Source organism: Trichosurus vulpecula, chromosome 2, assembly GCF_011100635.1.
Source record: "Trichosurus vulpecula isolate mTriVul1 chromosome 2, mTriVul1.pri, whole genome shotgun sequence".
In the NCBI taxonomy this organism is placed as follows: Eukaryota; Metazoa; Chordata; class Mammalia; order Diprotodontia; family Phalangeridae; genus Trichosurus; species Trichosurus vulpecula.
The window spans coordinates 357,695,934-357,710,000 of NC_050574.1; the positions used below are offsets into that span (position 1 = coordinate 357,695,934).

At 36.2% G+C, this 14,067-nt stretch overlaps 1 protein-coding gene across 1 annotated transcript; it reads left to right on the top strand.

Annotated features, from left to right (window-relative positions):
• Positions 1 to 8,601: 8,601 nt before the first annotated feature.
• On the top strand, positions 8,602 to 9,128 carry LOC118838696 (60S ribosomal protein L24). Its single transcript, XM_036746055.1, has one exon. The coding sequence runs from the start codon at positions 8,605 to 8,607 to the stop codon at positions 9,076 to 9,078; it is 474 nt and encodes a 157-aa protein (XP_036601950.1). The 5' UTR covers positions 8,602 to 8,604; the 3' UTR covers positions 9,079 to 9,128.
• The last annotated feature ends 4,939 nt before the right edge of the window (positions 9,129 to 14,067 follow it).

The window sequence follows — 14,067 nt, forward strand, 5'->3', positions numbered from 1 at the left end:
TAATACCCACCAATATTTCAGAAATGTCATTGTTACTTAGACTTTGCAGTTGTTTTTTTATTATTATATTCTGATACATTTTACTTTGAGCTTGACAACCACTGTCCAAAACACAAGCAAATAAACTCAACTTTGTCTAGTACGTTATCAGAAAATAGACAAAATTGCAGAATAGCTTGCTTTCAATCTATAGTCCATTTGTTTCTATTTTGGAGAATAGTGGTCTTAAGAGCTGTAAATTTCAATGATGAAGTGAATTCAATCCTTAAGTAAGCTCAAGCAAGCCCAGCACTACCTAAGACAATATCTGACATTAAAAATCCTTAACGGCACCTAAAGAAAGAATAGTAAATAGTAAACAGGTCTTTGTAAGTTCATTTTTAAGCCAATAATAAATGGTATAGAAATTATGTTAATTGATTATATGGATATCATTTCCAGAGAGGGAGAGAATCTTTCTCACTTGCCAGTCCATTTCTTTGTCAAGAAAGAGTAATGGTGCATTGAGAATTTATTATGAGGAAGAAGACATCTAATTATTAGCTATTGACTAAAAAGCTCATGACAGACAGTCTTATGAGAGTATCTTCAACAGTTAAAAATTAATCATACAGCTTGAACAGAATAGCACACTTACTATTTTATAATCATTCCAATACTTGCAGAAGTACCAGGTAATGATATGAAATGCATTGCTATAATGGTTCCAGAAGTACTTGGGGAACCTAGAAATGTTCGTATTTTTTTCTTTTCCTCAAGTTTTTCCATATGTATTAATGGAAGTCAGTGGCAGAGCTAGGAATGGAATAATACCCAGGAGGCCTAGTGGCAGATCATTTCTCACACCAGGAATCCACACTCCTGTCGTTTTTATTTTCCAGAGCCACCCAAGATTTCTTTCTGTAAACTGAAAGAAATAGAACACCAAATCAAATTATAGAACTGAGCACCAGGAGACAGACATAGACAAGACTACTGAAATAAAAACAGACTATTAACCAAATGCTAGGGCAAATCAACCCACCTTGCCTCACCGCACCAAATACTATCCACCTCGGGATCTGATGCACCCCCATGGGGAGCAAATGCTAGAGGAGGGAGAGGTTGAGTTGACATGAAGCCTTAACAACATTCAGCCAAGCAACAAAAACATCTGGTCAGTGTTATTTGCTCCATGAATCGGTGCAGGGAGGGTTGTCTCAAACTGGAATCTTTGAAAAGAATTCAATCTTGACTGTTATCTACCTGTAAATTTTAGGGAGTCTAATCAGAATATGGTTCAGGTTTTATATGGGTATAACATAGATAAATAGACAGATACACATACAAAAACATACGCACATGACAATGTAATGTGCATCTCCCGTATTGTATATGTACATGTCGTATTATACATATGCATGCATATGTAATGCATTTATTTTTATTTAGGAGTCCTTGATTCTGGTAAGATTTATATAAGCACGTGCACAAGTTGCAACACAATATGCAATATGTTAAATGCCTAGTATATGCAACAAATATGTACACATATATACATACTTTATAAACACATACCTGTATACATACATATATGTATGTAGCAATACATACATATTTGTGAATATATTTATATATACACATATGGATATGCATACACATGTACTATATGTAAATATATCTATACATATATATGTATAGATAAATAGATACAGTTATCAATGTAGATGATCTAGAGTTATGGCTAGATATAGATATCTCCAGAATTAAGGATTCTGAAATGACTGGGAGAGTCACAATTATCTCTTCCCTTTTTCCAATATGTAATGTAGGAATGTGTGAGACCTATGAAGTAAGATGGAGTGTGATTCTTATAAAGTAAGATGCAGGTATTTAGGCTTTAGCCTAAGGCTTGGAAATTATGGGCTTGGGAGAAGAAAGGACACTATCTGTTCCTTATTGTTTTTTTCCTAACACATTCCTTATTGTCTTAACTAACAACAAAGTGCAGGCTTGGATTTTCCTAATCTCAATAAAGGTAAACTGTGTGTAAATTAAGAGATACTACATTATATAAGGCCTACATATTAGCCATTTTGTGAGCTCTTTTCTGGCTTAAAATTGTGTTCCTTGTCTACAATAACTATTATCTCTGATCAGGAACCTTGAAGAGAAATTAAGACCACTGGTTACTTTACAGATAGCATTTGGTGGATTGAGCTTTGACTCTGGAATCAGGTAAATCTGGTTTTGCATTCTATGTGATCATGGGTAAGCCCTATATCCCTCTGAGAGTCAGTTTCCTTGTGTATAAAATGGGGAGTATAATATTGATAGTAGTACATACCTCACAGAATAGGGAAATTCAAATGAAATACATGTACCATAAAAGGGTTGGTACTCATTATGCCAGTACAGTTAGAAGATTACTAAGATTTAGCAGGAATTTGTGAGAGGCAACAAGTCACTACATTTTGTTGAGGTATGTGCATAGTAGGCAACCCAAAATATTCATTCAATGTGGTTTCTGATCATATCTCTTAGCCTGTACTAAATATTAGCTGTTTCTCTTTTGGGCAGGAACCCTGAGGGTCTTTTTCTCCCAGTTTCATTTTTTTTTTGAGTTTTGGATTAAAGTGGCCATCCCTTGGGCGTTACCTCACTCAAAGTGAGAAGCTGAAAAGACCTTAGCCTAAAAGGGCCAGGGTCTCCTAATGCATCCTGGGACATCTCCAATTGTCATGGTGAATATCAAACCACTGGACCCAGATGGCTCTGGAGGAGAAAGTGAGGCTGGTGATCTTGCACAGCCCTCCCTCACTCAAATCAAAGTCAACTGCAAGTTATGTCATCATTTCCTTGATGTCATGGTCCTCTTCATGAAGGAAGGACAAGCATAACTTTTTCATTTATCGCTTTGAAGCAGCTGATAATCATTTTATGTTGAGCTTGAAGTCATCCAATACATTCAGTTAATTAATTAACAAATGTCAATGCGTCAATAAATAAACATGTAGTAAGCACTTATGCATCTGGCACTGTGTTAAACACTATGCTACAATGTCAAAAATGAAATAGTCCTTGCCCTCAAGGAGCTTGTTATATTTTGGAACTCAGTCTGTACTCACATAAGTAAACACAAAGTGTATACTATATACAATATATCCAAAGAATAAATGATTTCAAATGGGAGAAAGTACAAATAACTGACAGTTTGAAGGAAGCCATCAGTAAAAAGCTTTATTTATGCTACTCCAAACATAATAGCAACCATGTAGCATATTGGAAAAGTTAACTGGTGTCATATTTAATTTAATATTTGGAAGTTGAAATAACTTCCTTGTTCCCTGGCATTCCAGTGATGTATTGGTTCAATATCTTCTAAAATGGCATTCATATCCCCCTCCCCAAAACAAAACAAAAAAAGATGTTTCATGCTTCCACCTTGGAAAGCAGTGTACTGTAATTGTGACCAATGGCCGAGTGCTAAATGACCTAGTTTTCCAGACTCACTGCTACATAATAAGTACTTAATAAATGTTTCTTGACTGACTGACATTGAATGGGATGTTGGAATCTTGGGAGCTTCTCTATAGTCTTTTTGCTTCTGTCTTATCCAAGAATATCAAAATGTGTCTTGTTTTGCTCCCACCCAGAGTTTTTCCTGGAAATAACAAAACTTGGCATATATCTAAGAGAGACCTTAGCTCCCATGTGAGTGCTCAGGCTGAAAAACAAAAACAAACTAGCAAAGATCATTAAATATAGGAGAGCTTTCACTTTACTGAAGATAATTTTTTTAAATTAAAAAAAATAAGAAGCAAACCTTTTATCTAAGACTGAATTCAAGTCTCCTTCCTCTTCTGGTGAGTCCTCTTCTTTCTCAGCAAAAGATGCCATCTTCCAAGTTATAACCCCAAGTGTGGCTGTTCAGTCATGTCTGACTCTTTGTGACCCCTCTTGGGGTTTTCTTTACAAAGATACTGGAGTAGTTTGCCATTTTCTTTTCCAACTCATTTTACAGATGAGGAAACTGAGCAAACAAGGTTAACTGATTTGCCCAGGGTCACATACCTAGTAAGTATCTGAGGCTGGGTTTGACATCAGGTCCCCCTGAATCCAGGCCTAACACTCTATCCATTGAACCACCTAGCTGCCCATACTACCCAGAGTAGTATCTATCAAAAGTAGGACTCCCTACAAGAGGAAAAAAATATCTAGGTAGTTAAGAAGACAAACAACCCCTTCTTATAGTGGGCCATGCCTTCCCATGGAACCTAAATAGTGACTTCAGACCTATTAAAAATACCGGGGGTTGAGGTCTTCTAAGGATAACCATTGTTGGTAGAGAATTAGCTTTCTTTCACTAGACCTGAAAAATTCTGGAAAATTCACAGTTCCTGTGAATGCCAAAGTCTGGTATTGCTCTTTTCAAATGTTGCCCTGTATCTCGTTGCCTCTAATTTACATGCTTGTACCATCCAGTTTGGGACAGGAACTCCTCACTCATCCCTAGTAGATGATATCTATCTGCTGCCATCCTTGTGGCTACATGATTCCTTTGAGATGCCAACTATCTTCAAGGAGACCAACTCCTCATCTATGTATAGCCTTGCTTTTTTTCTGCCTGTCTTTTCTCCAGTCTTCTTGAGTTTATGCATAACTCCATTTCAAGAATAAAGGTTTACATGTGTGAACTACCTCTTAATTTTATGTCAGTGCCATGACAAAAACTCCATCACTAGGGAAATGAAGCCTTTACATTTTTTTTTCTAGGGATATCACACCTGGACTAGGGGTGAGGGTTTCTTGGATATACTCACAATATTATATACTGAGAATATTACAGATTAGAAGCCAGGAATCCTAGACTTTAGGCAACAAAACTAGAGTTTGTCTCTTTTTCTTTTTTGCAAAATCAGTGGAGACAAATAAATAGATGGGTGGATAAAAAGATAGTCATGAAGCTTCTCCGAGAAGGCAAAAAGCAGCAGAAGACAAATGGTAACAATTATTTCCATTGAGACAACTCAAAAAAAGAAAAGGATGCATAATTAAGCTGCAGTGAAGGAGGGTTAAGAAAAATTCATTTCATTATCATTACAAATCATTTACAATAGTTCTTGTGACATACACATACTCCGCTTTTGCTCCCTTTTACAGCATTACTGTTATAATGATGATCATTATTAGACCCTTTTCTATCATTCATAATACCTGGCTAAGGCAATGCTGCTGCTTATAAGTATGGAATGTTTCTTCCCCTTTTGATCAGGGGTCCTTTTTTCATTTACCTGCCCATATTTTAGTGTTATATTATTTAAGAAACTTTTATAAACTGACTTTATACTTTCTTCTCAGAATCTCTCTGTCTCAGAATCTCTCTTCTGTTCCTGGTTCTTTGTCTTATGGTAATCATTGATAACTTTAAATCCTATAGACTTAATCCTACATGCTTATTTTAATCTAAAAAACAATTTTATTGCCTGGTCTCTTTCATATTTAATATTATTAAATATTCCTTGGATTTCAAGTTAACTTATTAATCACAAAGGATATGGTTTTATATATTTTAAAGTGTGGAATTTATCTACATCAAGGTGAGCAAAATTGTGCCCCTTAGGCTGAAATCAAGAAAGTCTTTTTAGTTATCAGAAGGATTCTTCCTGCATATTTTTATCTGACATCACAATATTCTTTTTCATAGCATTTCAATTGATTGTACAAGAAATGATTACATTTGTTATAAGCCAAATACTGTGACTTATGATGAAGAATAATTAAGAATTATATTGTTTTGCCTGTTAGTTTTTATCCTAGTTTTATAAATCTATCCTTACTATAATCTCAAATATTACAACTCAACAATTCGTGGAGGCATAGAGTTGATTATTATTTCTCAATGACAGAATATACAATCTGATAACTTTTTTTTCTCTTCTAGAAAGCATGGTGTGTTTGGTTCCATTAATGGTTTATGTCTGCTTTCCAGAACTGACTAAATATGGTGCAGCTTGCCACCAGTAGGTTGGCTACTTGGCGATACATTTTCTGTTCTTATTGTTATTTGGATGGGTTACTACCTGCAAGGTTGGAAAGAATGTCTTTACGGAAGAGATCATAGCTTTATTGAAGTATTACAGTATCCTTACTATAATAGCTAAACAGGAGAAATAATAGAAAATAAAGATGTCCTCTGAAGTAGTATTTTGACTTCTTTAACATCTGAGAAAAAGGAAAAAAATAAGACTTTTATATTAGTAGTATTAGATCACAAATGCCTTATATAAACAAATGAAACTTAGATGTAATATTATCAGTGGATTATTGAAGAGAAAATTCATATGACTTTGGATGTACCTACCTATCATCTACCTATATGTGCCATCTAAATCCCCAATCAAATTTCTTATAAAATATATTATATATAATTTATATCTACTACTACTACTACTACTACTACTACTACTACTGCTGCTGCTGCTGCTGCTGCTGCTGCTGCTGCTACTACTACTACTGCTACTAGTATTAGTATTACTACTACTATCACCACCACCATTTATAATACTTACTTACACTTACTATACACTTACTATATACCTGGCACAATAGCTCTGAGAGGTAGATGTTGTTATTATTATCTCCATTTTACAGATGAGAAAACTGAAGCAAAGAAAGGTTTATTTCTTGCCCAGTGTAGTAAGTTTCTGCAGCTAAATTTGAACTCATCTCTTCCTTACTACAGGAAGACTACTCTCTATCCACTACACCACCTACCTGCCTATATTTCTATATTTATGTGTGCATATACATACATACATACATAATTACATCTCTCTCTCTCTCTCTCTCTCTCTCTCTCTCTCTCTCTCTCTCTCTTTCTATCTTTCTCTGTCTTAGATGTTTGACTGAAGATTTTCAGTAAAGTTATTCCTTAGGATAAAAACTAAAATTTGAGATTTGCAGTCAAGATCCCCTTTTCATACTATATACAGTGTATATATATAATCAAATGAAAAAAGGGTAAACAGGCAGTCTGAAAAAAAAGTAGGAGTTACTCCCTCTCCCAATTTCTGGTCAGCTTGTGAAACATAGTATCTTAAAGTATTAAGCAAATGCTCTGTTAATAGTACAGTCATTGAATGCTGGTAAAAGTTTTAAAAGGCACTCTAGGACAAATCAACAAGAGGGTAGGTAGTAGCAATATAGAAGGGAAAAAAATTCCCAGTCACTGGGAATACTATTTAACCTATAAAATAAGTTCACTTCCCTTGAGTGACGTTCTCTTCTAGGTGAGGAACATATGTATGGTAAAGGTGACGACACTATTTGCTGCCCTGCCCTTTATTATCTGCCAATAAACAGGCCGTCATCTTGGGCTGTCAGTTGAGCTGCTTCATGGACACTAAACTCCCTGAAAATTAAGCACACGTGGGGAAAAAGTCATTTTACAATTATAGCGAATGTAACCCAGCTAATGGTTTCAGTATGGGAATTAATAGATTAAATAGGTTCAGGACACTGAATCCCTTAATTCCTCTGCTGTCAGCATGGCAAAGTAGTCAAGATTTTTTTGTATGCAACATGGTAGTTTTCCCTTTTAAATCTATTGATATAAGTCCATCCATTTCCTTTTTTTTAATGATAAACTGTTTATGTGACTGTCTGCTTGGCAACTCTGGGCTGACCTCTGTGCCGGCCAACTGCTGCAATTAGTTGATGGATAATTCAGCATATTTTTATACCTGTCAACCCAGCTTTATACCAACATCTGCCTTGACAATTTAGAGAAAGAGATCAGTGTGTGCTTACTTGAGTTCATGTGAAAATGGAAAATTAAAGCAGCGCAGGTTAATTGTCCAACTTAATGGCCAGGTGTAGCAGGCTACATTGTTCTGACATCACCTGCCAGTTTCTCCAGCCAGTGGGTTTGTTTTCAGTCTCTTTTTTTGTTCCACCCATTGAATGGCAGCATCACTCCTAATTGCAGAAACTGATTCATCTAAAACTGGCAGATGAGGATACAAAATAATAATAGACAAAATAATTGAAGTAGATTGTTTGTTCTAAATGTATAATGTATTTATTAACTAGATTTGTTGAGAATCTTCTTTCTAATGATTCCTTGTTAAATCTCATCACACCCACCTCCCCCAAAAAAGAAAAAAAATCTACCTCAGAAGAAACGCAACCCCAAAACATTGCACTCCATTCAGAGGTTGAATTCTAACATTTTTCAGGATTTTAGATTCTCTCCTCTAATATCTAGTGACATTTTGACATTGCTTTTCAATATATTGCTCATTTAAAAAATTGTTACATGGGATATGTGGTTATATACTCAGGTACTAGTACTGAAAATGTGTACATAGTAAGATTTTAGAGATGTGACAGGCTGACTTGGACAAAATGCTTTCCACAAATACTGTGACGGCACTTGAAAAGAATTACCAATCATGCATTAGGAGGAATGTTACATTAAGTGACTGCTAAGGTCTCTTTTTAAAATTTAAGATTCTGTGATTATATAATGACTCTTTATGTAAATTCAATTTTATCCTCGAAGACTTTTTAAAATCATTTTCAGAGCTGTTCCTCTTCGCCATCTTCGGCCAGCTTGCAGCCATGAAGGTCGAGCTGTGCAGCTTCAGCGGGTACAAGATCTACCCAGGTCACGGGAGGCGCTACGCCCGCACGGACGGGAAGGTTTTCCAATTTTTGAATGCAAAATGCGAGTCTGCATTCCTTTCAAAGAGGAACCCCCGGCAGATCAATTGGACTGTCCTGTATAGAAGAAAGCACAAGAAGGGACAGTCGGAAGAGATTCAAAAGAAAAGGACACGCCGGGCTGTCAAATTCCAGAGGGCTATCACTGGGGCTTCTCTTGCTGATATAATGGCCAAGAGGAACCAGAAACCTGAAGTTAGAAAGGCCCAACGAGAACAAGCCATCAGGGCTGCCAAGGAAGCAAAAAAAGCTAAACAAGCAACAAAGAAGACAGCTGCATCTGCTGCTAAGGCTCCTACAAAGGCAGCACCTAAACAAAAAATTGTGAAGCCTGTCAAAGTTTCTGCGCCCCGAGTTGGTGGAAAACGTTAATCATCTACTAAATTGGATTAAATAAAACAAAATTTAAAGCAAAAAAAAAATCATTTTCAGAGATATAAAGCATTGGGCTACTAGTAAAATGCTTAAAATCTAGTAGGGCATATAGAACATATTACATTTTAAAACATAATTACAATAAGGAAGCATATGCTTAAGGTCACTAAAGGCCAGTCATTTCCTTATATCCCACCTGGCTGCATTCCTTTGGATTTCTCCATCATACTTCCAGGAACCTCATTATCCTGCAAGATTATACCTCACCTCGATACTCACATCACATTATCAGTACCCTCTGCCAGTGGGACCCATCTGACTGGAGAGTAGAGTGAAGAGCTCCTCCCAAACCTCCATACAATGAGGGCACCCAGCCAAACCATCTCTTCATTTTGCACCTGGATATAATCCTTTAGATTTCTCCATAATACCCCTGTATTAAGTATCTTCTCTTTTGAACCTCTCCTCACACTTTAAGGGGTTAGGCAATGGTCTTGGAGTCAAAGAGAATTGGGATTAAATTCTATCCCAGGGACTTTGTGATATTTGGCAAATAATTTAATCTTTCTATGCCTTAGTTTCCTCATCTATAAAATGGGGCAATGGCCTCTCATGTTTCTGATAGCTCTCAACCTATGATCCTACCCTTGTACCACAGCTATTCTTTTAAAGGTCACTAATTGGTTCCAAATTTCCAATACCTGCTTTTGCAATCTTATTATCTTATGGATTCATGTACCAACTCTATAATGCATGTATAATTTAATGTAATGAACATTCATTCATCAAGAGTTTGTTAATGTCTACTCTGTTCAGAGCACTATGCTAGATGATGTTGAAGAGAGAGTGTAGATAAGACATTGTCCATGGAACTTAATGAGGGTGATGCACCAATTTCCAGCCATAATTTGCAAATTATATGAGCCTAGCATTAGAAAGCTGGTTAGATATGAAAAGTGATGAATGGAAAGATAAAACTTAAGATTTTGAATGATGAAGATCAGAAGGATGACCATATGGCAGATGTATAGTAAAATTAAAAGAAGCAGGATTGATGGGAAAGGCATTTAGAGACTTTTGGACATTCCTTCTTTGAGGTTCAGTCAGATAAGTTCAATAGGCAACTGTACACATGAACAATGTGTGTGTGTGTGTGTGTGTGTGTGTGTGTGTGTGTGTACATGTGTGCGTGTGTGTTGAAAAGAGAGAGAGAGAGAGAGAGAGAGAGAGAGAGAGAAGAGAGTTGGGAAGTCCTCTAAATAGAAATTCCAGGTAAAAGTTACTAAAAAAATATAGAGAAACAAGGTCAAAGAAGAGACTTTTAAGAAACTCCCACACTAAGGAGTCTATATATAGAGACTGAGAAGTCAGAAAAGGACAGAAAAATAAGCAGTTAGAAGAGAACTAGGATAGAATGAGATCAAAGGATATAGGGAGAGATGGGCCTTGATCAGGAAGAAGGTAAATAAAGTTAGTGATGATGCTAAGAAGTTCTAAGAAACCAAGCTGGGATACTGACAGTGTTCATATCAGATGGCCTCAGTCTTCTCCAAATATCACAAGTATGATATCAGGATAAATTAGGGGGCATAGTGGTGAGACTGAAGTAGAAAGGAGAGAAGAAAAGTTTAAGGTACTTATTTTGAAAGAGTATTATAAAGAATCTATGTTTATGCAATTAATGTAACTATTTAGTGAGAAAAATTAACTCAATTTCCTAAGTTTCTTTTTCCTCAGGGATGCCCAGGGACAAGTATAAAGCCTAACCAGAAATAAGAATTCGCAGAAAAAACTGAAAAGTCAGGGAGGCAAAATCAAGATAGAAGCTAATGGAAAACAAAGCCAAGTATAGAGACAACCGCATTAAGGATAGAGAAGGTCAACTGGGAGAAAAGGGTAGGTCAGAGGTCATGATAAAGGTGAAAATTAAATTTAGTGGGAGTAGAAAAAGTGGAGGATGGAAGATTGGAGTTTGAAAGTATTATTTTAAAGTGTCAGAATTTTTATTAGTTATTTTAATTTGTGTCTTATACCTCTACAGAGTTTATACTTATAGCTGTAATCTGTCACATATACTTTGTTTCTTTCCTTAGATACAATAAAAATTTAATACATATTTTTGGATGAGTGAATGTATGAATGAATCTTGGAAATGTCCTAAGTAAATGCCACTATAAACCCAAAGGTGATGGTTCGTTTGAAATTCTGAAAAGGAAAAGTAGAAGAATAAAATGTATCACTGTATCTCTGGTGCCTTCCAGGATGAGATGTCATCAGATTTAGAACTGGACAGCATCTTCTAGATCATACAGTATAAATTTTTAATCTATAGAAGAGGAAACCAAGATTTAGAAGGGTAGAATACCTTACCCAAGGTCACAGAGGTAAAAAGTTGGAGAAAGTGGATCTGACTCCAAATCCGAGGTCTTTCCATTGAATCTTTCTGCCTTCCTCCACATCACATGGATGCTATAATAAATTTGAGGTTAAATGAACTTTTGGTCACTTATAGCCCTATAGTAAGATAACTGATAAGACAATCATAATTTGATACTACTTTCTATTTAAATAAACCAACTCCCTTTACTTTGAATTTATATTTACCAAGTAGTCTTCTGGTATTAATTTAATTTACTAAATATACTCCTCTAAGGAAAATGTGCTGACCATCTGATGTGTGTATTCCAGCCTGCTTGGTAATTCCATTTGCCAGTATAAATGAATAAGTTGGCATTCTGACTTATCAATCACTGTCCCATGAACTTGATTTGTGTGTATTATTCCCTTGAAACATGATCATTCCAAGGTAAACTGGAAAAATCAATTTTCTGTAGTACCAGCTGCTTGATTCTGTGATGATCTTGCCAAGGTACAAACAACCCAGCCTGAGATTTCATCTTAATATCAATAATGCAAAATTTAAAATTAAATAGTAGAAATGATTTGTCCTGAAGTGAATGAAGGTTTCAGCAAGACTGAGTTGATTGATGAAGTCTTTAAGATGGAGTTGAAAATTTATTTTGACCTTAAAAGAGGATTAGAACTTCGACAAATGGAGTGGCAGGAGGAACAGCGTACTGAATTAATGGCAACAGCATGAACAAAGGTATGGAGGTAGGACTGCGAACTGTATACTTGAAGCACTATAACTAAATGGATGCTGGACAGTTTCTTTAGGAAATTATTGGGAAATAAGGTTCCATGTTGAGATAGGGTCCAAATGATAGTTGATCTTGATCTACAAAATATAAATGTACTTTTGAATGTCAAAATGGAATGAATAATGAGTTTACTAATCACCTTTATTTGCTTGAGTTCCCTTATTATCTAGGGGAGGCTAAAATAATCTAGGAATTGGAATCAATCAATCAGGAGGCAGAATGAGCATTGCTCAAATTTGACATATCAGTGATCCTTTGTGGTATTCCCTGAGTGAACCTGCAACACCTCTGCTGTGCCAGCAACCAGGGGGCTGACTCAAATTGGTTCATAACCCCCAAATGGACAGAGCTTGAACAAACATCCTCCTTCCAAGTACTCTGCAGTACTCCTTTTCTCTGCCCAATTCCTAGAATTCTTCACCCTAGAAGGCCCCCAAATGCCCCAGAATCTCCCCATGCCCTGCCTCCCTTTGTTGTAAAATCATATAAGCCACTTTCTAAAGCCCAGTCTTTAGAGCTGTCTGAAGTCTGCCCTGCTTATATACTGTACTTGCCCAACAAACGCTTTTGGTTTTGCAATTGAATTGTGCCTCTGCTACCTCTTTTCAGGCAGACATTGTGCCTTAATTAATCAGGGACATGATAAATAGTCAATGAATGTTTGTTGGACTGGATTCAATCCTATAGTGAATGAGAAAGTTTTGGAGGTTTTGAACTGGGAGTGTATTATGTACAAAGTAGTGTTTTAGGAAGAGTAATGTGTTAACAGGTACGTAAGTTTGAAGGAAGAAGGACTTGTTGGGAGAAACTAGTTAGGAAACTATTACTATAGTCCAGACTATAAGCATCTGGGCTTGGTCTGGGGTGGTAACAGTACACTCAGTAACAAAGGTGTGGTGGCAAGAGACAAGAGGGATCAACAGTATTCAGTAACCCGTGATGTGGAGAGAGTATGAGAACAAGGAGTAATTTAAGACTTGAAAATTTCAAAACATTAACCAGGGGAATTGGGATATCAGTCACAGAAATAGGTAAATCAAAAAGAGAAGTGTTTTTTTGGAAAGAAAGAAGAGAGGTTAAATTGATTTATGCCTTTTGTGTTTTTGGACAAAAGAATATCTAGGTGAAGATGTCTAATAGGCAGTTTTAGATGCTAGACTGAAGCTGAGAAGATATGAGTGTAGAACTGGAAAATTCAGAGGCATGGGATCATAGATTTGATGCTGAAAGGAACTTCAAAGGTCATCTAGCACAACTTCTCCATTTGACAGATGAGGAAACTAAGGGTAAAGGTGTTAAATGATTTTCCTAAGGTCATACAAGTAATAAATAAGCAGAGTTGGGATTCAAATCCTGGTTCTCTGATTCCAAATACATAAGCTTTCTACTATATTAGTAATTGAAGGAATATAGTGTTAGAGATAAGAAACAAATTAATATAACACAAAATAGATTGTGATATGCTTAGTAGAAGAATGCATAGGTGAGAGAGATTGCTTCCTGTTGCGGAGATTCAGAAATATTTCAAAGAGAAAGTGGCACTTGAGTCCAGTGAATCGGGGTAGGAATATTACAAATGGAACAAGGTTAGAAAGAATACTGCTATCATAAAGAATGGAGTGAACAAAGATGTGGGAATGGAAAGGCACACAATTACTTCAAAGGACTGTGAATAGACTATTTTGGCTAGAGTATGAAAGGGAAATAATTGAGGGGAGAGGTGGAACCTGGAAAGTTGTGTTGGGATTTGGGGAAGGAATTTGGTCATAAAGGTAAACAATGCTGAGCTACTGAATTGTTCTGAACAGTGATATAATGTGAATAA

Coding starts and splice junctions, on each gene's coding strand:
- LOC118838696 (XM_036746055.1), top strand. CDS start 8,605: ATGAAGGTCGAGCTGTGCAGCTTCAGCGGGTACAAGATCTACCCAGGT.